General features: G+C 50.3%; 2 protein-coding genes across 3 annotated transcripts in view; one reads left to right on the top strand and one right to left on the bottom strand.

Annotated features, from left to right (window-relative positions):
* Positions 1-13765, top strand: part of a1cf (apobec1 complementation factor) — a 17876-nt gene extending 4111 nt beyond the window's left edge. Inside the window, exons 2-13 of the mRNA XM_055149999.1 lie at positions 1087-1231; positions 1804-1938; positions 2200-2330; positions 2621-2859; positions 2999-3163; positions 4355-4452; positions 6154-6288; positions 6420-6555; positions 9144-9382; positions 9704-9840; positions 10353-10564; positions 12884-13765. Of these exons, the coding sequence (XP_055005974.1) occupies positions 1136-1231; positions 1804-1938; positions 2200-2330; positions 2621-2859; positions 2999-3163; positions 4355-4452; positions 6154-6288; positions 6420-6555; positions 9144-9382; positions 9704-9840; positions 10353-10564; positions 12884-13017 (1857 nt within the window). The 5' untranslated portion in view covers positions 1087-1135 and the 3' untranslated portion in view covers positions 13018-13765. The remainder of the gene's footprint in view (positions 1-1086; positions 1232-1803; positions 1939-2199; positions 2331-2620; positions 2860-2998; positions 3164-4354; positions 4453-6153; positions 6289-6419; positions 6556-9143; positions 9383-9703; positions 9841-10352; positions 10565-12883) is intronic.
* Positions 13766-15216: 1451 nt separating this feature from the next.
* Positions 15217-24803, bottom strand: stambpl1 (STAM binding protein-like 1). 2 transcript variants are annotated; one of them, XM_055149992.1, is made up of 12 exons: positions 24431-24803; positions 22609-22665; positions 21219-21436; positions 20598-20676; positions 20352-20444; positions 19964-20236; positions 19573-19717; positions 19230-19348; positions 18673-18810; positions 17475-17587; positions 16952-17051; positions 15217-15556 (listed from the first exon to the last, which is right to left on the bottom strand). In XM_055149992.1, exons 2-12 carry the CDS (start codon positions 22636-22638, stop codon positions 15500-15502), a joined length of 1365 nt encoding a protein of 454 aa, XP_055005967.1. In that variant the 5' UTR covers positions 22639-22665; positions 24431-24803; the 3' UTR covers positions 15217-15499. The 2 variants fall into 2 exon arrangements, with proteins under 2 accessions (XP_055005967.1, XP_055005968.1); XM_055149993.1 differs by lacking the exon at positions 24431-24803 and adding an exon at positions 23933-24345.
* Positions 24804-25000: the final 197 nt, after the last annotated feature.

Raw genomic sequence — 25000 nt, 5'->3', positions numbered from 1 at the left:
TTAGTTCAGACTTGTGATGTGGGAGGAGCCTGTGTGAGGCTGAGGGATGGAAACATGTCGACTTTGAAGCTAGTTTTAGTTTTTTCTCATTAGTTAGCGATTAGCTGCTGTAGCTCCTGCACATAAACTGTTTTCTGTTGGTCTATTGTAAAGTGACTGTATTGTTCGTATATTTGTTACTGGACTGAATAGACGTGTGAATGATGATACTTGCGCATATAATTAATTACTGCGGCGTGCAGCATTTACGGCTAAAGGCTAATAGCGCTAGTTTCTTTGCTAGCTCGTAGTGATGGTCGGTCGTGAACGAAGCGGCTCTTAGATCCGGCTCCTTATTGGGAGCCGTGTTTTCTCTTTCTCTCACTTTTTTTCTCTTTACGCCGCGTGCAGACTCGTGGTAGTCTGACAGCAGCAGCGGCTGAAAACAAAACTTTCAGAAATCTGCGTGTGCATAGGATAAAAAAAACGTGCATATTTGGCTGCAGTTCAGCATAAAATAAATAAACCAGGACTAATCTTGGGCTCGAGAGACGGAGAGAGACAGAGACCGAGTCTCGACACTCAGTCCTGGTTCAGTTCTGGTTTAGTCCTGTTTTACACATGGTTTAGATCCGTTTTAGTCCTGGTTTAGTCCTTTTTCAGTCCTGGTTCAGTTCTGGTTTAGTCCTGTTTGCAACAAAACAATCTGAAGAGTCGCTTGGGAGCCAAAAGAACCAGCTGCTTTTAGTGAGCCGAGCCAAAAGAGCCAGTTCTCTAAAAAGAACTGGAATACCCATCACTAGTGTCTAGAATGTGATGCAAAAATGCCATTAAGCCAACCTACTGTCTGTAAATATGATGTAAAGAGGCAGAATAACAATAAATGTTGCCTAAATAAACCCAATTTAAAATCCACTAGAGCCAAACCTAAGTTTTTTAAACAATTCAAGATTTACAGTGAATTTTTACAACACTAAATATATCGGCGATTGTATCGGCAGCTCCAACTCCCATTATATCGGTTTCATATCGGCCACAGCAAAATCCATATCGGTCGGGCTTTAATATTTACATCTCATTTACATATTCGTGTTTGTTTAATTACAGAGAGCATCATTAATTTCCCTGATTGAAACTGAACTGTCAATCACTTCTAATGGAGTCCAATCAGAAAGCAGACGGGCTGACAGGGACGCAGAGGGAGGCGGGGCTACGGGCCCTGATGCAACGAACCGGCTACGCCCTCCGACAGGTGAGAGACAGGTGCTCCCCAACAGGTGAGACAGGTGCTCCCCCAACAGGTGAGACAAGTGCTCCCTCTGACAGGTGAGACAGGTGCTTCTCCGACAGGTGAGACAGGTGCTTCTCCGACAGGTGAGACAGGTGCTCCCCCAACAGGTGAGACAAGTGCTCCCTCTGACAGGTGAGACAGGTGCTCCCCCAACAGGTGAGACAGGTGCTTCTCCGACAGGTGAGACAGGTGCTCCCCCAACAGGTGAGATAAGTGCTCCCTCTGGCAGGTGAGACAGGTGCTTCTCTGACAGGTGAGAGACAGGTGTTCCACTGACATGTGAGAGACAGGTGCTCCCTGGCATGTGAGAGACAGGTGCTCCCTGGCAGGTGAGAGACAGGTGCTCCCTGGCAGGTGAGGAGGAGTGAGTAGTAGTATTTGTATTTGCAGTATTTTTAAATGGTCACAGTTTTATGCAGATTTTCCAATGACAAACAACCAGAGAAACTCTCAACACTTTTACAGTGTTTACTGTGTGTACTGTGTGTGTACTTTTTGACAGTACTGTGTGTACTTTGTGTACTTGTGTACAGGAGAACGGGCAGAGGAGGTACGGGGGGCCTCCTCCAAACTGGGACGGTCCTCCTCCTGAGCGAGGCTCCGAGATTTTTGTGGGAAAATTGCCCCGAGATCTTTTTGAAGATGAGCTGGTCCCTCTGTGTGAGAAGGTGAAGTACTACGAGTGCTGCGAGTACTACGACTACTACTACGACTACTACTACGACTACTGCTTTTAATACTGCTACTACTACTGATACTCAGCCAGTCAACTAACTTGAAACGGTCTCTGGTCTTGTCTCTGCTCTTGGTCCCGGTCTTGGTCTCGGTCCTGGTCTCGGTCCTGGTCTCGGTCCTGGTCTCGGTCCCGGTCCTGGTCTCGGTCCTGGTCTCGGTCCCGGTCCTGGTCTCGGTCCTGGTCCTGGTCTCAGTTCGGGCAGATCTACGAGGTGAGGATGATGATGGACTTTAACGGGAACAATCGCGGTTACGCCTTCGTGACGTTCAGCAGCCGCCAGGAGGCGAAGAACGCCATGAAACACCTGAACAACCACGAGATCAGGTCAGAGCCTCCTCCACCTGTGTCCTCCACCTCCACCTGTGTCCTTCACCTCCACCTGTGTCCTCCACCTGTGTCCTCCACCTCCACCTGTGTCCTCCACCTGTGTCCTCCACCTCCACCTGTGTCCTCCACCCACCTCCACCCACCTCCTCCACTACCCCGGTCCAGTCCCAGTCTAGTTCTGGCCCAGTCTTGGTCCAGTCCTGGTTCAGCTGTGGTTCTGGTTCTGGTTCTGGTCTTGAGTCTTGGTTCTGGTCTTGAGTCTTGGTTCTGGTTCTGGTTGTGTTCAGGCCCGGGCGTCTCCTGGGCGTGTGTGCGAGCGTGGATAACTGTCGTCTGTTCGTGGGTGGGATCCCAAAGTGTAAACGTCGAGACGAGATCCTGAGCGAAATGTCAAAGGTCACAGAGGGCGTGAGTGATGTCATCGTTTACCCGAGTGCCGCCGACAAGACCAAGAACCGCGGCTTCGCCTTCGTCGAATATCAGAGTCACCGAGCAGCCGCCATGGCCCGAAGGAAACTACTGCCAGGTACCAGACCCACTCTGTACCTCCTATAGTCCTGGTTTAGTTCTGGTTTAATCCTGGTTTAGTCCTGGTTTAGTCCTAGTCCTGGTCCTAGTCCTGGTCCTGGTTCTGGTCCTGTTTCAGTCCTGGTTCTGGTCCGCAGGAAGGATCCAGCTGTGGGGTCACGCCATCGCCGTGGACTGGGCGGAGCCTGAGGTGGAGGTTGACGAGGAAACGATGGCGACGGTGAAAATCCTGTACGTGAGAAACCTGATGCTCCAGACGAGCGAAGAAACCATCCAGAAGGAATTCAACGCCATCAACCCAGGTCACAACAAATACACAACACACAACACAACAACACAACGACAACACAACAACACACAACAGCAACACAACAACACAACAGCAACACAACAACACAACCAGACGAGCGAAGAAACCATCCAGAAGGAATTCAACGCCATCAACCCAGGTCACAACAAATACACAACACACAACACAACAACACACAACACAACAACACAACGACAACACAACAACACAACAACACACAACACAACAACACAACCAGACGAGCGAAGAAACCATCCAGAAGGAATTCAACGCCATCAACCCAGGTCACAACAAATACACAACACACAACACACAACACAACAACACAACAACACAACAACACAACGACAACACAACGACAACAACACAACAACACACAACAACACACAACAACAACACAACAACACACAACGACAACACAACAACACACAACAACACAACAACACACAACAACACACAACAGAAACACAACAACAATACACAAATGCACATAACAACACTATGTGTGTGTGATTTGTGTGTGTGTGTTTGTGTTTCAGGTTGTGTGTGTGTGTGTGATTTTGTGCGTTTGTGTTTCAGGTTGTGTGTGTGTGTGTGTGATTTTGTGCGTTTGTGTTTCAGGTTGTGTGTTTGTGTGTGATTTTGTGCGTTTGTGTTTCAGGTTGTGTGTGTGTGTGTGTGTGTGTGATTTTGTGCGTTTGTGTTTCAGGTTGTGTGTTTGTGTGTGATTTTGTGCGTTTGTGTTTCAGGTTGTGTGTGTGTGTGTGTGTGTGATTTTGTGCGTTTGTGTTTCAGGTTGTGTGTTTGTGTGTGATTTTGTGCGTTTGTGTTTCAGGTTGTGTGTGTGTGTGTGTGTGTGTGTGTGTGATTTTGTGCGTTTGTGTTTCAGGTTGTGTGTGTGTTTGTGATTTTGTGCGTTTGTGTTTCAGGTTGTGTGTTTGTGTGTGATTTTGTGCGTTTGTGTTTCAGGTTGTGTGTGTGTGTGTGTGTGTGTGTGATTTTGTGCGTTTGTGTTTCAGGTTGTGTGTGTGTGTGTGTGATTTTGTGCGTTTGTGTTTCAGGTTGTGTGTGTGTGTGTGTGTGATTTTGTGCGTTTGTGTTTCAGGTTGTGTGTGTGTGATTTTGTGCGTTTGTGTTTCAGGTTGTGTGTGTGTGTGTGTGATTTTGTGCGTTTGTGTTTCAGGTTGTGTGGAGCGGGTGAAGAAAATTCGTGATTATGCTTTTGTTCACTTCACTCACAGAGACGACGCTCTCAACGCCATGAAACAACTGCACGGGAAGGTACTGCAAATACTACTACTACTACTACTACTACTACTACTATTACAAATACTGCAAGTACTCCCAATACTACTCCAAATACTTCTACTGCAAATACTACTACAAATTCTATAAATACGACAATTACTACATGGACATGGAGGAGGACATGGAGGAGGACATGGAGGAAGACATGGAGGAAGACATGGAGGAAGACATGGAGGAAGACATGGAGGAAGACATGGACATGGAGGAGGACATGGAGGAGGACATGGAGACATGGAGGACATGGAGGAGGACATGGAGGAATGGAGGAACATGGAGGAGGACATGGAGGAAGAGAGACATGGAGGAGACATGGAGGAGACATGGAGGAGACATGGAGGAAGACATGGAGGAGACATGGAGGAGACATGGAGGAAGACATGGAGGACATGGAGGACATGGAGGACATGGAGGAGGACATGGAGGACATGGAGGAGGACATGGAGGAGACATGGAGGACATGGAGGAGACATGGAGGAGACATGGAGGAGGACATGGAGGACATGGAGGACATGGAGGAGACATGGAGGAGACATGGAGGAGGACATGGAGGACATGGAGGAGGAATGGAGGAGACATGGAGGAGGACATGGAGGAGGACATGGAGGAGGACATGGAGGAGGACATGGAGGACATGGAGGAGGACATGGAGGAAGACATGGAGGAGGACATGGAGGAAGACATGGAGGACATGGAGGAGGACATGGAGGAGGACATGGAGGACATGGAGGAGGACATGGAGGAAGACATGGAGGAGGACATGGAGGAAGACATGGAGGAGGACATGGAGGAGGACATGGAGGAGGACATGGAGGAGGACTATCGGACACCTCAAAGAGATTCTGTCAAAGTGTCCGGCGCCTCAGGAGGAGGAAGCAGTTCTTCACCAACACTGTTTACAGAGCGGGGGGAGAACTGAAGACCTCGACTGGGGACGTTGTCCTGCGGTGGAAGGAAAACTTTGAGGATCTCCTCAATCCCACCACCACATCTTCTGAGGAGGAAGTCGAGGCTGGAGACTCAGACTCGTCCATCACCCTGAAGTCCCTGAGGAGGTTAAAGTTCCTCTCGTGGGGGTGATCCATCCTGAGGATCTGAAGTCTCGGCTGACTGAGCTCAAACACTTCAGGGCGACCTGAGCCTCGGCACTGCGAATCCTGACCTGGACAAGCCTCTCCCCCTGTGCCCCCCACCCCCACCCACTATATGGGCACTTCACACCTGACTCCTCCCACTCTCAGGTGTTAGACTCCTCCCACTCTCAGGTGTTAGTCTCCTCCCACTCTCAGGTGTTAGACTCCTCCCACTCTCAGGTGTTAGACTCCTCCCACTCTCAGGTGTTAGTCTCCTCCCACTCTCAGGTGTTAGACTCCTCCCACTCTCAGGTGTTAGTCTCCTCCCACTCTCAGGTGTTAGTCTCCTCCCACTCTCAGGTGTTAGACTCCTCCCACTCTCAGGTGTTAGACTCCTCCCACTCTCAGGTGTTAGACTCCTCCCACTCTCAGGTGTTAATCTCCTCCCACTCTCAGGTGTTAGTCTCCTCCCACTCTCAGGTGTTAGTCTCCTCCCACTATCAGGTGTTAGTCTCCTCCCACTCTCAGGTGTTAGACTCCTCCCACTCTCAGGTGTTAGACTCCTCCCACTCTCAGGTGTTAGACTCGTCCCTCTGTGTTCCAGGTGATCGAAGGTTCTCCGATCGAAGTGACTTTGGCCAAACCTGTGGACAAGGACAGTTATGTGAGATACACCAGAGGGACGGGAGGACGAGGAGCCGCACTGCAGCCGGACTACGCCCCCTACGCTCTGGGACAGGTACTGCAACCACATCCAGGTCCAGGTCCATGTCCTGGTGTTGGTCTTGGTCCAGGTCCAGGTCTTGGTCTTGGTCCTGGTCCAGGTGTTGGTCCAGGTCCAGGTCTTGGTCTGACCCGGGTCTTGCACAGGTCTACGATCCGTCGATGGCGTACCTGGGGGCTCCTGTGTTCTACGCTCCTCAGGCCTACGCCATCCCTGCTCAGCTCCGCCTCCCCAAGACGCCGATGTGTGGGCGGGGCCTCGTCCGGACGCCGTCGGTCCGAGGTGAGTCTGAAACCCGGTCTAGTCCGGGTCTAGAACCAGAATCAGAACCTCAATCTAAAATTGTGAAAATGAAATACACAATCACAAAAAACAAAAACACAGGACTCCATCAACAACTCCAGAACCTCCCAGCAAAACATCTGAACAGGTTTAACTAAAACTGACTCAGCCTCTTCTGTCTGGAGAAAAACACTGAAGCTTTAGTCCTGGTCCTGATCTGAGTGTTTCAGGTGAAAAGATTTTAAACCATAAGATGAAGTTTGGAGAGAGAGACGTACAACTGCAGTACTTCATGTTTACTTCAGTACTTGTAGTACTTGTAGTACTTGTTGTTGATGGAGTTCTTTTTGTGTCATATAAACCTGGTGTTTGTCCTGAGCCTCTGTCACCGGGACTCAAACCATGAATCTGTGAGAGGAGAGTCCTGATGTAGACCTAGTCTAGTCCTGGTCTGGTCCTGGTCTGGTCCTGGTCTGGTCTGGTCCTGTGAGCAGAGACGTGATGATGACGACTGAGGTCGTGTTTGAACACTGTCACTTGTGACTTGAAATCGCATTTTACCCAAAGGACTAGACCAGGACTAGACCAGGACTAGACCAGGACTAGACCAGGACTAGACCAGGCTGTGGTCCCTCCTCCTGCTGCACTAGAGCAGAGTGTTTTTTACATTTGGACCAAAATGACAACAGTGTCACAGTTTCCTGGTGAAGCGAGAGCCACAAAATGGAGTCTGAAAAATCAGGGATTAAAACTTCCTCAAACATGAATCAGTCCAAATAAAATTCAGAGAGAAGAAATGACTAGAACATGGAGATACATCTGAGGAGAACAGTCTGAGGAACAGTCTGAGGAACAGTCTGAGGAACAGTCTGAGGAACAGTCTGAGGAGAACAGTCTGAGGAACAGTCTGAGGAACAGTCTGAGGAGAACAGTTTGAGGAACAGTCTGAGGAACAGTCTGAGGAGAACAGTCTGAGGAACAGTCTGAGGAACAGTTTGAGGAGAACAGTCTGAGGAACAGTCTGAGGAACAGTTTGAGGAACAGTTTGAGGAACAGTCTGAGGAACAGTTTGAGGAACAGTTTGAGGAGAACAGTCTGAGGAACAGTCTGAGGAACAGTCTGAGGAGAACAGTCTGAGGAACAGTCTGAGGAACAGTTTGAGGAACAGTCTGAGGAACAGTCTGAGGAACAGTCTGAGGAACAATCTGAGGAACAGTTTGAGGAACAGTCTGAGGAACAGTCTGAGGAGAACAGTCTGAGGAACAGTCTGAGGAGAACAGTCTGAGGAACAGTCTGAGGAACAGTCTGAGGAACAGTCTGAGGAACAGTCTGAGGAACAGTCTGAGGAGAACAGTCTGAGGAACAGTCTGAGGAACAGTCTGAGGAACAGTCTGAGGAACAGTCTGAGGAACAATCTGAGGAACAGTCTGAGGAACAGTCTGAGGAGAACAGTCTGAGGAACAGTCTGAGGAACAGTCTGAGGAACAGTCTGAGGAACAGTCTGAGGAACAGTCTGAGGAACAGTCTGAGGAGAACAGTCTGAGGAAACAGTCTGAGGAACAGTCTGAGGAACAGTCTGATCTGAGGAACAGTCTGAGGAACAGTCTGAGGAACAGTCTGAACAGTCTGAGGAACAGTCTGAGGAACAGTCTGAGGAACAGTCTGAGGAGAACAGTCTGAGGAGAACAGTCTGAGGAACAGTCTGAGGAAAAGTCTGAGGAACAGTCTGAGGAACAGTCTGAGGAACAATCTGAGGAACAGTTTGAGGAACAGTCTGAGGAACAGTCTGAGGAGAACAGTCTGAGGAACAGTCTGAGGAGTCTGAGGAACAGTCTGAGGAACAGTCTGAGGAACAATCTGAGAACAGTCTGAGGAACAGTCTGAGGAGAACAGTCTGAGGAACAGTCTGAGGAGAGAGAACAGTCTGAGGAAACAGTCTGAGGAACAGTCTGAGGAACAGTCTGAGGAACAGTCTGAGGAACAATCTGAGGAACAGTCTGAGGAACAGTCTGAGGAGAACAGTCTGAGGAACAGTCTGAGGAACAGTCTGAGGAACAGTCTGAGGAACAGTCTGAGGAACAGTCTGAGGAAACAGTCTGAGGAACAGAGGAACAGTCTGAGGAACAGTCTGAGGAACAGTCTGAGGAACAGTCTGAGGAAGTCTGAGGAACAGTCTGAGGAACAGAGAAACAGTCTGAGGAACAGTCTGAGGAACAGTCTGAGGAACAGTCTGAGGAACAGTCTGAGGAGAACAGTTTGAGGAACAGTCTGAGGAACAGTCTGAGGAGAACAGTTTGAGGAACAGTCTGAGGAACAGTCTGAGGAGAACAGTCTGAGGAACAGTCTGAGGAACAGTTTGAGGAACAGGTCTGATCTGATTTGAAAGTTTGAACCTAAACGTTGGATTGACATAAACGTGAGTTTATGTCAGTTGCTGTGATTGGCTGAGGCCCGGTGACAGCCGTAACTGATCTGTGCTCTGATTGACTGAGAGGCTCTGCGCTCTGATTGGCTGAGGCCCGGTGACAGCGGTGTCTGATCTGTGCTCTGATTGGCTGTGATCCTGATGATTGGCGTGTTCTCTGTAGACGTTTACATGAGTGTACCTGTAGGGGCCGCCGGCGTGCGCGGGCTGCCCAGGGGCGGGGCTTACATCACAGGGGGCGCGGCTTACCTCGCAGGGGGCGGGCTTACCGGCAGAGTGGGGGGCGGGGTCTCATCTAACCCCGCCTACAAAATGGAGCCAAAACAAAACCAGGAGAAACTGTTCGACCTCCTCCCGGGCATGGAGCTGACCCCCCTGAAGACCGGCAAGACCCCCACACAGGTCAGTCCTGTAGACCGGCTTTAGACCGACTTTAGACCTGTTTAGACAGGGTTTAGTCTGGGTTTAGACCGGGTTTAGACCGGGTTTAGACCAGTTTAAACCGGGTTTAGTCTGAGTTTAGACCAGGTTTAGACCAGTTTAGATTTAGTCTAGACCAGGTTTGGTTCTATTTAGACTGGATTTAGTCTTGGTTTAATTCTGGTCTGGTCCGGGTTCAGTCCTGGTCCTGGTTTGGTCCTGGTCCTGGTCTGGTCCTGTTGAGTCCTGGTCTGGTCCTGGTCCTGGTGTGGTCTTGGTTGAGTCCTGGTCTGGTTCTTGCAGGTTCTCGAGGACTTGTGTCAGAAGAACGGTTGGGGTTCTCCGGTGTTTGAACTTCACTCGGCTCAGACTCCAGACCAAAGACAACTGTTCCTCTACAAAGTGACCATCCCCGCGCTGGCCGAGCACTGCCCCAGCCTGTGAGCAACGCACTCCACCTGCAACTACACCTCCACCCACAACCACAAACAATCTACAGCCTCCACAATCACACACACCACTGAGCACTGCCCCAGCCTGTGAGCAACGCACTCCGCCCAAAACCTCCACACTAAGAGGAGGAGACACAACCACACGGGGAAGATGTACATACTTCAGTCCTGGTCCAGTCCTGGTCCAGTCCTGGTCCAGTCCTGGTCCAGTCCTGTTATAGTCCTGGTCCAGTCCTGGTCCAGTCCTGGTCCAGTCCTGTTATAGTCCTGGTCCAGTCCTGGTCCAGTCCTGGTCCAGTCCTGGTCCAGTCCTGTTATAGTCCTGGTCCAGTCCTGTCCTGGTCAGTCCTGGTCAGTCCTGGTCAGTCCTGGTCCTGTTAGTCCTGGTCCAGTCCTGGTCCAGTCCTGGTCCAGTCCTGGTCCAGTCCTGGTCTAGTCCTGGTCCAGTCCTGGTCCAGTCCTGGTCTAGTCCCGGTCTAGTCCTGGTCTCTGTGTTTCAGACACACCGTGACTCCGTCTAAATTGTCTTCGTCGGTGGAGGAGGCTCGAGTCCACGCGGCCGAACACACTCTGAGCGCTCTGGGTCTGGCCGAGATCCCGGACCAGGCCTTGGGATCCGGGTCCGGGCCGGGGGCTGGCCCGGGTCTGGTTCCTGGGACCATCTCTGGACCGGTCTCTGGGACCATCAGCCCTGGTGCCCTGACCTACACAGGTGAGTGAGGTCCGTATGAACTAACTCCTCTGCACCACATCCACACAAGACCTGGGTTAGTCCTGGTTCAGTCCTGGTTCAGTCCTGGTTCAGTCCTGGTTCAGTCCTGGTTTAGTCCTGGTTCAGTCCTGGTTCAGTCCTGGTTCAGTCCTGGTTTAGTCCTGGTTCAGTCCTGGTTCAGTCCTGGTCTAGTTTAGGTGAAGCATTTGGCAGGTGCAGTGACAAGCACAGTGACAGGAGCAGTGACAGGTGTAGTGGTAGGTACTCTGACAGGTGCAATGATGTGCAATGACAGGTGTATATGACAGGAGCAGTGACAGGTGCAGTGACAGAAGCAGTGACAGGTGTAGTGTTAGGTGCAGTGACAGGTGCAGTGACAGAAGCAGTGACAGGTGAGTAGTGCAGTGAAGTGCAGAGTGACAGGTGTAGTGTAGGTGCAGTGACAGGTGCAGTGACAGAAGCAGTGACAGGTGTAGTGTTAGGTGCAGTGACAGGGGTAGTGACAGGTGCAGGACAGCAGTGACAGGTGAGCAGTGACAGGTAGTGACAGTGCAGTGACAGGAGCAGTGACAGGAGCAGTGACGAAGCAGTGACAGGTGTAGTGACAGGAGCAGTGACAGGAGCAGTGACAGGTGTAGTGTTAGGTGCAGTGACAGGTGTAGTGACAGGGGTAGTGACAGGAGCAGTGACAGGTGTATATGACAGGTGCAGTGACAGGGGTAGTGACAGGAGCAGTGACAGGTGTAGTGACAGGTGCAGTGACAGGACCAGTGACAGGGGTAGTGACAGGAGCAGTGACAGGTGTAGTGACAGGAGCAGTGACAGGTGCAGTGACAGGAGCAGTGACAGGAGGGACACAGACTGACTCCGCCCACAAACCCAAACGTGACACAAAACACAAAAACGTCTCCAAACGTCTCGTCAGATGTTTCTCCTCCTCAGTTTTGGTTTGAGATCAACTCCACAAACCAGAACTAAACCAGGACTAAACCAGGACTAAACCAGGACTAACCAGAACTAAACCAGGACTAAACCAGGACTAAACCAGGACTAAACCAGGACTAAACCAGGACTGAACCAGGACTAAATCAGGTCTAAACCAGCACTGAACCTTTAGTTTACTGCACCTGACACTCTCACCTGACACTCACCTGTCTCACCTGTCTCACCTGTCTCACCTGTCTCACCTGTCTCACCTGTCTCACCTGACTCACCTGACACTCACCTGTCTCACCTCTCTCACCTGTCTCACCTGACACTCACCTGTCTCACCTGTCTCACCTGTCTCACCTGTCTCACCTGTCTCACCTGACACTCTCCTCTGTCTCCTGGACGTGTCTGTGGACGTGTGTGACTCACTGACGCCTCGTTCACACAGGAAGTGTTCATGGTCGTGTTTGGGCTCCATGGACTCTGGCTCCAGTTCAGTTTGTGTGTTGATTCGTGACCCTTCTCTATGACCTTTGACCCCGCCCTCTGCACCTGCTGCTGTCAGGCTCAAGCCCCCAGGTTCCAAAATGGCCGCCCATTCAAGTCAACGGGCCGAGCTCAATGTTTCATGATCCCAGATTCGCCTTTAGCCCGGCGAGGTTCTTCCGGTGTCTGTGGGCCGACCGAGCATGTGCAGTAGAGTCTTTTCTCCCGCGGGCGCACGCAGACGCACGCACGGAGCGTGGACTCGTGTATCACGTGATCATTTTGACCAATCAGAGTGAGAGGAGCAGAGCGAACGATTATAAAGAGTTTTTTAAGACAAAAGAAGGATTTTGAGCTGAGAAAAAGTGTATGATCTAAAAATAGGTAAAAATCACCACAAAATCCAACATGTTTGAAAGTTGTAGGTCCCTGTCAGACGAACACGAGCAGTTTGTGATTTTGTGGTTACATCGTGCTCTACGAGTAAAATCTTCTCGGCCCAGGAGACTTTTTCCGCTGTAAAACCAGTGAGAGTCTCTACGTCAACTGGAGGCAGAAACAAGCAGCAACACTGTGTCCTGTTATTTTAATAGATCCATGGTCAGGCTCCTCACTCTGACCTCTGACCTTTGACCCGCTCATGTTCAGGATCTGAACATAAAAAGTGTGACTGTTCACTGTCCTGGCTCCTGATTGGCTCTCTGTTGTTGTATCTGCCGACATCCATGAGCCTCATCTGGAGCTGGACTCTTCTGTCTCACAATGATGTTAAAAGACACTCAGAGTTTTCGTGTGTCTCTGTGTCCTCGTGTGTCTCCGTGTGTCTCCTTGTGTCCTCGTGTGTGTCTCCTTGTGTCCTCGTGTGTGTCTCCTTGTGTCCTCGTGTGTCTCCGTGCGTCTCAGGTCTGGCGGCGTACCCTCTGGCGGCGGCGGCGGCTTCGTTGGCGTCTCTTAAACCGACCCTGAGTCAAGACCTGACCTACGCCTCCTACGACGGATACACCGCCTTCACTCTGCGCCCGGCGACCCTCCTGTGACCTCTGACCCCTGACCTCCTCCTCTGACCTCTGACCCCTCCAGCTGTGACCCCTGACCTCCTCCTGTGACCTCTGACCCCTCTACCTGTGACCTCTGACCCCCTCTACCTGTGACCTCTGACCCCTCTACCTGTGACCTCTGACCTCCTCCTGTGACCTCTGACTCCTCCTCCTGTGACCTCTGACCTCCTCCTGTGACCTCTGACCCTCCTGTGACCTCTGACCCCTGTCTGTGACCTCTGATCCTCCTGTGACCCTCCTGTGACCTCTGACTGTGACCTCTGACCCTCCTCTGACCTCTAATGTGCCCAGTTTTCTAACCTCAGACTCGTGTTGAGCTGTTTGTTTGTTTTTTCTTTTCCTTTGTTCAAACCGTTGAGTTTTTAAAAAATGATTTTTCTCTTTTTAAAAGGAACAAATCACATAAAACAAAACTGTAAATGTTTTTAAACCGGCGTCGCTCCGTCACTTTTGTGTCCGAGACGTTTTCATTTTCCAAATTTCCCTAGATTTTTCATCATTTGTGACGTTCAGAAGTGAATCCCGTTTTTTCCAGTGAAATCAGGTCGTGTTCGGGTCCACAATCTGTTCCATCACATTTTGAATTTTAAATCTCGCTGAATTTCTCACTTTGAATTTTTTAACTCTGAAAAACAAAAAAATAGGTTTGAAATATTTTTATTCTGAATTTTAACTGCTGAAATTTTAAGTATTTTTTTTTTCAATTAGTGCTCAAAATTCAAATTCAAAATAAAAGAAAATGACCTTTTAAATATTCAGCACAAATATTTCCAAACCCTCAAATTCAGATTTTTTTTCACTCTGAATTTTGACGGTTGAATTTGAGGCTTGGAAATATTTATGCTGAATATTTAAAAGGTGATTTTATTTATTTATTTTATTGAATTTTAAACACTTTGAAAATTTTCACATAAAATTTCATCAACAAAAATTGAGAATAAAAATAATTCAAATAGCTTTTTTCAAAATTAAAAGTGAGAAATTCAACTTTGTTTATAAAATAATCTGAGGTCTGAGGTTTCAGGTTTGAGTTTGATGGTTTTCAGTCAGGTCGGGTCCAGTCGGGTCCAGTCGGGTCGGGTCGGTGGTGCTTTCATTGGACCCAAATTTCACAGAATATTTTCAATAGTCTTTTATTTTGAAGGATGTGTGCAGCCTGTGATTGGCTCAAATTCTGTAATTGATAATTCTGTTTCCTGTTTACTCTTTGAAAGTGTTTTTATTTTAAAGAAATGTTTGTTTTATTTTCCTTAAACTGTGAATATTTTGGTCTCAGAGTTTACAGTTTTGACTCTGGGGTTTGTCACTTTTTAAGAACTTCCTTTTGGAGTTTAGAATGTTCCGAGTTTCCTGTGGAGAACGTCTGAAGTGAACGTCCTGCTCGTGTTTCCCACAGACTTTATGAAAAATAAAAAAGTCTCTGAAAGTTCAAAATCACCGGCGTATTTTTATTTATTTCGAATCTGCTGAAGAAACTTTATAAACAGCTGAGTTTTAAAACCTTTGTTAGATTTGTGTTTTTGGAAAAGTCTGTGGGAGAAACGGGGCGGAGTTTAACATCAGCCCACGTTTAAATCTCACTTTTATTTGAAATTTGAAACTAAATTAAAACTTATCAAAACTTCCAATTCCAAAACAAAGATGATTTTAATGATCTTAAAGAGAAAAATTTTGTCAACTTTTCATATCACATTTTGATTCCAATTTTTATTTTAATTCAGTGAAACTTTTCTTTTGCCTGAGACCAAAGTGTGAAGTGTGACGTGAGACGTGTGACATGTGACGTGTGACGTGTGACGTGTGACGTGAGCTCTGAACAGTGTTAAAACATGAAAACGTGTAAAGTGTAATTCATAAAAACATTCAGAGGAATCTCTCGTTATCATTTTAATATTTTTACTTTAATGAGAAAAAAATGTGATTCATTTAAATTGGAAATTAAAAAAAATCTGGACTTGACTCGTGTGTCGTGTGTGAATTAAACCAGGACTGAACCAGGACTAAACCAGGACTAAACCAGGACTAAACCAGGACTAAACCAGGACTGAAACCAGGACTAAACCAGGACTGAACCAGGTCTTTATCAGTTTCATCATGACAGTCGTGTCGTGTTCTGGAGCGGTACGTCCTGGTCTCTTTAGTCCCTCAAGTTTGTGAAAGAAAAATCCAAGAAAAAACTGAAATCACAAAAACGTTTATTAAAAATGACACGTGTCAATTTCACAAAATCACAAATTCAAATTTAAACAAAGACAAAGCTCAAGTAACACACAGCGCCACCTGCTGTTCCCCACGGGCAGGACGCCCAGACCAGGACTAAACCAGGACTAAAACAAGACTAAAACAGGACTAAAACAGGATTAAATAAATTAAGTCTGAGTCCAGGTCTGGTCCAGGTGAGATCCGGGTGAAGAGGAGGAGGAGGAGGCGGCTCAGTGGAGCAAAGAGCGCCCCCTGTGTGTCACCTGAGGTCCAACAGCGTCACTGCACAATCCCTCAACAGCACGTGTTTACACACCTGAGAGAGAAACACATTTACACACACCTGAGAGAGAAACACATTTACACACACCTGAGAGAGAAACACATTTACACACACCTGAGAGAGAAACACATTTACACACACCTGAGAGAGAAACACACACACACATTTACACACACCTGAGAGAGAAACACATTTACACACACCTGAGAGAGAAACACATTTACACATGAAAGAGAAAACACATTTACACACACCTGAGAGAGAAACACATTTACACACACCTGAGAGTGAAACACATTTACACACACCTGAGAGTGAAACACATTTACACACACCTGAGAGAGAAACACATTTACACACACCTGAGAGAGAAACACATTTACACACACCCGAGAGAGAAACACATTTACACACACCTGAGAGAGAAACACATTTACACACACCTGAGAGTGAAACACATTTACACACACCTGAGAGAGAAACACATTTACACACACCTGAGAGTGAAACACATTTACACACACCGAGAGAGAAAACATTTACACACACCTGAGAGAAACACATTTACACACACGAGAACACATTTACACACACCTGAGAGTGAAACACATTTACACACACCTGAGAGTGAAACACATTTACACACACCGAGAAGAAACACATTTACACACACCGAGAGAGAAACATTTACACACACCCGAGAGAGAAACACATTTACACACACCCGAGAGAGAACACATTACACACACCCGAGAGAGAAACACATTTACACACACCTGAGAGAGAAACACATTTACACACACCTGAAGTGAAACACATTTACACACACCTGAGAGTGAACACATTTACACACACCTGAGAGAGAAACACATTACACACACCGAGAGAGAAACACATTTACACACACCCGAGAGTGAGAGTGAAACACATTTACACACACCTGAGAGTGAAACACATTTACACACACCTGAGAGTGAAACACATTTACACACACCTGAGAGTGAGAGTGAAACACATTACACACACCTGAGAGTGAAACACATTTACACACACTGAGAGAGAAACACATTTACACAGACACTGAGAGTGAAACACATTTACACACACCTGAGGTGAAACACATTTACACACACCGAGAGGAAACACATTTACACACACCTGAGAGTGAAACACATTTACACACACCGAGGGAACACACATTTACACACACCCGAGAGTGAAACACATTTACACACACCTGAGAGTGAAAACACATTACACACACCTGAAGTGAACACATTTACACACACCTGAGAGTGAAACACATTTACACACACCTGAGAGTGAAACACATGGGGTTGAGTAGGCGGGGTTAGGGGTGAGTGGCCGGGGTTATATGACGAGGGGGGGGGTTATTGATGAGGGGGCGGGGTTAGGGGCGGTACTCACTGAGAAAAGGGGCGGGTCTCTGGAGTGGGGGTGGAACCCTTTGAGTCGACATCGAGAAACTTCAGAGATCCCAGGACCAGTGAGTCTGAAGACGCCACAACTACGACAAATACACAACACAAGTACTTTTACTATGACAAATACACAACACAAGTACTTTTACTACGACAAATACACAACACAAGTACTTTTACTACGACAAATACACAACACAAGTACTTTTACTACGACAAATACACAACACAAGTACTTTTACTACGACAAATACACAACACAAGTACTTTTACTACGACAAATACACAACACAAGTACTTTTACTACGACAAATACACAACACAAGTACTTTTACTATGACAAAGGGAACAGAGGAATTTTGGGGTACTCTGTTGGGTAGTGTTCGCGGTACTCTGCCGGGGTACTCTGCCGGGGTACTCTGCCGGGGTACTCTGCCGGGGTACTCTGCGGGGTACTCTGCGGGGTACTCTGCGGGGTACTCTGCGGGGTACTCTGCGGGGGTACTCACTCTTGGTGTCGGGGCGCACACACCACGGCGATGGCCTCCGGGAGCATGAGCTGAAACGAGCAGTGAGTGTGAAGATCTACAGACGAGAGGAACGCCGTCTGAGTGGGATGAGTCTGAAACAGAGACCAGGACTGAACCAGGACTGGACCAGGACTGAACCAGGACTGGACCAGGACTGGACCAGGACTGGACCAGGACTGAACCAGGACTGAACCAGGACTGAACCAGGACTGAACCAGGACTGGACCAGGACTGGACCAGGACTGAACCAGGACTGGACCAGGACTGGACCAGGACCCATGTGTGTTTGTGCTCAGAGTGAGTCCTCTCGCTCTCTCTCTCTCTCACAGTTCCCTCTTTGTCCCGTTGCCGTGGAGACCGTATCTCCGGTCGCCATGGAGACGTGACTCAGTGAAAGTGTGAAGTGGTGAGTGGGAGGGAAACGGACGAAAAATAAAAACAACATCCTCCAGTGTGTCAGGTGCCCTCCCCGTGTGTGTGTCAGGTGCGTCAGCTGCCCTCCCTGTGTGTCAGGTGCCCTCCCCGTGTGTCAGGTGCCCTCCCCGTGTGTCAGGTGCCCTCCCCGTGTGTCAGGTGCCCTCCCCGTGTGTCAGGTGCCCTCCCCGTGTGTCAGGTGCCCTCCCCGTGTGTCAGGTGTCCCCGTGTGTGTGTCAGGTGCCCTCCCCGTGTGTCAGGTGCCCTCCCCGTGTGTGTGTCAGGTGCCCCCCGTGTGTGTGTCAGGTGCCCTCCCCGTGTGTGTGTCAGGTGCCCTCCCCGTGTGTGTCAGGTGCCCTCCCCGTGTGTGTGTCAGGTGCCCTCCCGTGTGTGTGTCAGGTGCCCTCCCGTGTGTGTGTCAGGTGCCCTCCCCGTGTGTGTGTCAGGTGCCCTCCCCGTGTGTGTCAGGTGCCCTCCCCGTGTGTGTCAGGTGCGTCAGGTGCCCTCCCTGTGTGTCAGGTGTGTAAGATGCGTCAGGTGAATCAGGTGCGTCAGGTGCCGTCCCCGTGTGTGTCAGGTGCCGTCCCCTTGTGTGTCAGGTGCCGTCCCCGTGTGTGTCAGGTGCCGCCCCCGTGTGTGTCAGGTGCCATCCCCGTGTGTGTCAGGTGCGTCAGGTGCGTCAGGTGCCTCCCCTGTGTGTGTCAGGTGTGTCAGGTGCGTCAGGTGCGTCAGGTGCGTCAGGTGCGTCAGGTGCCTCCCGTACATGGATCCAGCCCAGCGTCAGGAGGTTCTGTTGGTCCTGGAAGCAGAACAGTTCCTCCACGTTCTCCATGTCACAGAAATCTGGACCTGACGTTTGTTTTGGGACGACGACATGAGAAACGAGAAGCTCCTCACGACACTGAAACACAAACACAAACATCAGATGCCCTCCCACACACACACACACACACACACACACATATACACACAGACACCACACACACACACACACACACACACACACACACACACACACACACACACACACACACACACACACACACACACAGACACACACACACACACAGACACACACACACACACACAGACACACACACACACATACACACACACACACACACACACACAGACACCCACATATACACACACACACACACACAGACACACACACACAAACACGCACGCACAGACACACCCACACAAAAATATACACACACACAAACAGACACACACACACACAAATATACACACACACACAGACACAAATATACACACACACGCATACACACACAGGTGTGTGAGTGGGCGTGGTCTCACCAGGCGTCCGCAGAGCACGCCGCACGTCTCCAGACCGCGGTTCGTGTTGGACTCAGCCAAACGCAGAAACCTCAATGACAAATCTCTGGGAAGCACCACCCGCCTCAACCCGTCCAGAGCTGAAAACAAACGCACCCACATCAGAACAGGACCGAACCAAGACCAAACCAAGACCAGACCAGGACCAGACCAGGACCAGACCAAGACCAAGACCAGACCAGGACCAGACCAGACCAAGACCAGACCAGGACCAGACCAGGACCAGACCAGGACCAGACCAGGACCAGACCAAGACCAGACCAGGACCAGACCAGGACTTAACAAGGACTAAACCAGGACTCACAGTGAACCGCAGCGAGGACAGCAGCTGATTGGACAGGAGCTGCTCTGGTCCTGTTAAGCCCCGCCCCCTCTGGCTGTTCGCTGGCTCTGATTGGCTGCTGGGACAGACAGGAGCCGTCCGTCACATCTGAGTCTCTGAGCGCCACCTGGAGGAAAAATACGACAACGCAGCGAGTGGACGTCAGAACCAAACCCACAGATCAACCCCGAGCCCAGGGTGACGGGCCCAGGGTGACACGGGCCCAGGGTGACACGGGCCCAGGGTGACACACACACTGGGACACACACACTGGGACACGTACACATTGTGATGCTACACACTGTGATTCCACACACTGTGACGGCCAATGTGTCATGTCACAGTGTGTAACGCCACATTTTAGACCGTGTACCTGTTGTTCTTCCCTGTGATTGGCCGGCTCCTGTGGCCCCGCCCCTTCCTCTCTCTGATTGGCCCGCTCCTGCCTCCTCAATTGTTCTTCGAAACGAATGAACTGCTCCGATTCGATCTGGCGCCTCCTGATGTCATCGACGCGCCGCCGCTCCTGCTCCAGCCACTGGCCCCGCCCCATCGAGCCCTCGGCCAATAGGAGCGAGCCGGGGTCAGCGGCCAATGGGGAGGCTCGCTGCTGCTGCTCGTCATGCCCCTCCGCTGCTGATTGGCTCTGACGAGTCACATGACACAGACAGAGAGGATTTAGAATGTTAAACTTTTTATTAATTTAACCTTTATTTAAGTAGTATTCGCAGTAGTAGTAGTAGTAGTAGTAGTAGTAGTACCTTGTTGAGGTAGTCTGAATATTCTTTGTTGTATTTTTCCTCCAGTTTTTTCTTGAGTTCGTCTCGTCGAGGAAACGCCACCTCCTGAAGTTTCTGACAAAAAAACGAAACGAGAGTTTACATCTGACACTCTGATTGGCCGGTGTGTGTGCGTGCTCTCTCTCCTGATTGGCCGGTGCGTGTGTGTGTGGGTGCTCTCTCCTGATTGGCTGCTGCGTGTGCGTACTCTCTCCTGATTGGCCGTACCTTCATGATGTAGACCTTCTCGGGGCTGGAGCTGCACTCGTGATAATCTCGGTGCAGAGGAAGTTTCTCCACGAACAAACTGAAAACAAACGAGTCACTGGATTTACATATGCAAATGAGCTCATGAATATGCTAATGAGACCACGTGAGATATTATAATGAATGACCAACATAAAACCAACACGACTAAACCAGGTCTAAACCAGGACAAAACCAGGACTAAACCAGGACTAAACCAGGTCTAAACCAGGACTAAACCAGGACTAAACCAGGACTAAACCAGGACTAAACCCGGTCTAGCTCATGGGTCTTGACCGTGGGTCTGAGTGGATCCTGGCCTGGTCTAAACCTGGTCTAGCGCCGGTCTAGACTGTGGGTCCTTTCCCGGTCTAGACCCAGTCTGGGTGGGTCCTGGTCTGGTCCTGGTCTGTGGGTCTGGGTGGGTCCTGGTCTGGTCTAGACCTGGTCTGGTCCTGGTCTGTGGGTCTGGGTTGGTCCCGGCCTGTGGGTCCGGTTGGGTCCCGGTCCGGTCTAGACCTGGTCTGGGTGGGTCCCGGTCCGGTCTAGACCTGGTCTGGGTGGGTCCCGGTCCGGTGAGCCTGCGGTCGGGGGGCGTCTTACGTGATGAACTTGTTGTAGAGCACGTAGGCGTTCTCCAGCTGCTCCTCCTGGTGGTAGACCGAGGCCATGCGCTCCATGTCCCGCCCCCAGCGCAGGTACAGGTGAGGAGAAAGCTCCGCCTCCACCTGGACGCCCCGCCCCATCCTGCCCAGAGCGCGAACCCGCTCCACCGGCGGCAGCGTCACGTCCGAGTACTGAGGCTCCGCCGCCAACTTCCTCTGCGCCGCAAGCGGAGAAACAACGTCATCAGGAACAGGTCACCAACACCACCTACAACTACAACTACACCTGAACCCGCCCCACCTGAACCCGCCCCACCTGAACCCGCCCCACTGAACCCGCACCACCTGAACCCGCCCCACCTGAACCCGCCCCACCTGAACCTGAACCCCCACCTGAACCCCTGAACCCCACCTGAACCTGACCCCTGAACCCGCCCCACCTGAACCTGAACCTACACACCTGAACCACCACCTGAACCTACACCACCTGAACCTACACCACCTGAACCTTCACCACCTGAACCTACACCTGAACCTCACCACCTGAACCTACACCACCTGAACCTTCACCACTGAACACCTGAACCTTCACCACTGAACCTACCACCTGAACCTTCACCACCTGAACCTTCACCACCTGTCACTGAACCTCACCACCTGAACTACACCACCTGAACCTCACCACCTGAACCTCACCACCTGAACCTTCACCACCTGAACTCACCACCTGAACCTTCACCACCTGAACCTCACCACCTCACCACCTCTTCACCACCTGTTTCTCCTCCTCACCACCTGAAACCTTTCTCTCCTACACCACTGAACCACCATTCTCTCTTCTGTTTCTCATGCTGGTCTCTCGTTTCTCTCGTTTCTCTGAATGAAGCGTTTGTTCTTTCAGGAGAATCTGTGCTCTGTCCCTCTGCACTTTTTATTCAAGACACGGGAGGGACCTGACACACACTGACACACGAGAGGGACCTGACACACACTGACACACGAGAGGGACCTGACACACACTGACACACGAGAGGGACCTGACACACACTGACACACGAGAGGGACCTGACACACACTGACACACACTGACACACGAGAGGGACCTGACACACACTGACACACGGAGAGGGACCTGACACACACTGACACACGGGAGGGACCTGACACACGACACACGATGACACACACTGACACACACACACGGGGGGAGACACTGGGGGCACCTGACACACACTGACACACGACACACACGGGGGGACCTGAGGGCACCTGTCACACACGGGGGGAGGGCACCTGTCACACACACGGGGGGAGGGCACCTGTCACACACGGTGTCACACACGGGGGGAGGGCACCTGTCACACACGGGGGGAGGGCACCTGTCGTACCAGTGAGAGGAGGGAGATTTCTTGGTCCATCGAGACTCAGTTTCCCATCATGCTTCACTGTGAAAACAAAAACAGCAGATGAACCGAATGAGTCAGAACAAAACATGACTAAACCAGAACTGAACCAGGACTGAACCAGGACTGAACCAGGACTGAACCAGGACTAAACCAGGACTACACCAGGACTAACAGAACCAGGACTACACCAGGACTACACCAGGACTACACCAGGACTGAACCAGGACTACACCAGGACTGAACCAGGACTGAACCAGGACTGAACCAGGACTACACCAGGACTGACCAGGACTGAACCAGGACTGAACCAGGACTAAACCAGGACTGAACCAGGACTGAACCAGGACTAAACCAGAACTGAACCAGGACTACACCAGGACTACACCAGGACTAACCAGGACTACACCAGGACTAAACCAGGACTGAACCAGGACTGAACCAGGACTGAACCAGGACTGAACCAGGACTACACCAGGACTACACCAGGACTGAACCAGGACTGAACCAGGACTACACCAGGACTGAACCAGGACTGAACCAGGACTGAACCAGGACTGAACCAGGACTGAACCAGGACTACACCAGGACTACACCAGGACTACACCAGGACCAGGACTGAACCAGGACTGAACCAGGTCTCAGGTCTGAGTTGTGTTTTTTCTGTAAATTGTGATCCGGTTCTGTAAACCAGATCACAAACATAAATAAACGGTTTGGTTTGTTCAGTGCCGCCCGTGACGTCGGCGTCTCTCGTGATGTCACACCTTCACCGTGACTCATGGGCCAAACCTGTGCCGCTCGCTCTGATTGGCCGCTGGGCTCTGGTCCTGCGCTCTGGTTGGTCGGTGTTTGTGAAGTGAAAGTGCAGAGGAATGCAGCGTTTCAGGTCAGACCAAGTCCAGGTTCAGACGGACTGGTTCAGTCAGACTCTCTGTGTAAACTCCACGGTGAGGAGAGGGAAGTGCGCTGCTCAAGGACACAACAGCACAGAACCAACAACCCGCCGCTGCTCCACGGACGGATGCACGCCGCAGTTTGCGACGCAGCACAGGCTCAAAACATTTACCCAGAAACACAAAAGACTCAAGAAATAAAACTAAATTATACACAAAATAATTTTAAAAATTCTAAATAATAAATACAAAAATAATAAAAAAAACAAAACAAAAAAACAATCATAATAACAAGAAAAAATAAGAAAAGACAAAAAAAATATTTACTAAGAAATAAGAAAAAATAATATGAAAGAAAATTTTAAATAAGAAAAGACTTTAGTAATAACAGAATGGAATGAAACTAAACCAACCGTCTGCGCCAAAACCTCCAGCCACAAAACACGGACTCGCCCCAGTGCAAAAAACACGCGTCTCTTGTCAATAAACTCGCGTCATTTTCGTTCTCAAAAACATTTTCACCAATTCGGGCATCGAGGAAAATTCTTCACACGACAAGTGACAAAATCATGAGTCAAAAGTTCCCAAAAACAACAGAGACGCTCACAGTTCTGTGGCGTAAATCTCACGCACGGTCAGCGGAGTTTGGTCACAATAAGAAATGTTTTTTATTGGAGTTCGCTTCGTGGACGCGGCGCGACGCGGCGCGAAGCCACGCGCAGAATCCCGCGTGGAAACTGTTTTGTTTTGAGCGTGAAAAAGAAAAGTGCGCGTTTTGTGTGACCAAAGAAAAGATCTGACAAAAGCAACGCGACAGAACCTCCGGGAACTCACCTGCCCCAGCACCTGCCCCAGCACCTGCCCCAGCACCTGCACCTGCCCCAGCACCTGCCCAGCACCTGTCCCAGCACCTGTCCGAGCTCCACGCGCCGCGGCTCCGTCAGCGGCCGCATGCGACTCCTCTGCCCGGGGGAGGCGCGCTGTCCCCGGCCGCGGAGCTCACAGACCCTCGGTGCTCCGGCTCCGCGTGTCCGGCTCAGGCGCGTGTCCCCGGCCGCGGCTCCGTGCGCGCGGGTCTGTGTGCGGGTCTGTGCGCGCGAGTCGGTGCGGGGTCCGGAGGTTCGGCTCAGACGCGGGGCTGGTCCGGAGCCTGGTTCGGACCCGGTTCCGGAGCGCGCGTGCGGATGGCTGATGCGAGAGCGCGCAGATCGTCTCCGCGGACACGAGCTGCGGGAGGTCAGAGCGCATGCGCAGGGTCACAGACGTCTCACTCTGATGCACGCGCAGCTCTGAAGTGGCACGAGGCACGAGGCGTCATTTACCGATATTATTCCACCGATATGATGATGAAGAGGATGAAGAGGAGAGGGGCAGATTTTCAAAATAAAACCCTGGCGCGTCCTGGTTTGTGAAGGTTGATCAAAATAAAACAGAAAGAGTGACGCGGATTGAAAGAAAAATGAAAAGACAAACACGAGTCG

This window comes from Boleophthalmus pectinirostris, unplaced genomic scaffold (genome assembly GCF_026225935.1).
Source record: "Boleophthalmus pectinirostris isolate CB_2022bp ecotype Guang Dong unplaced genomic scaffold, ASM2622593v1 HiC_scaffold_14, whole genome shotgun sequence".
Classification (NCBI taxonomy): Eukaryota; Metazoa; Chordata; class Actinopteri; order Gobiiformes; family Gobiidae; genus Boleophthalmus; species Boleophthalmus pectinirostris.
This window is presented reverse-complemented; position numbering and strand designations above follow the sequence as displayed.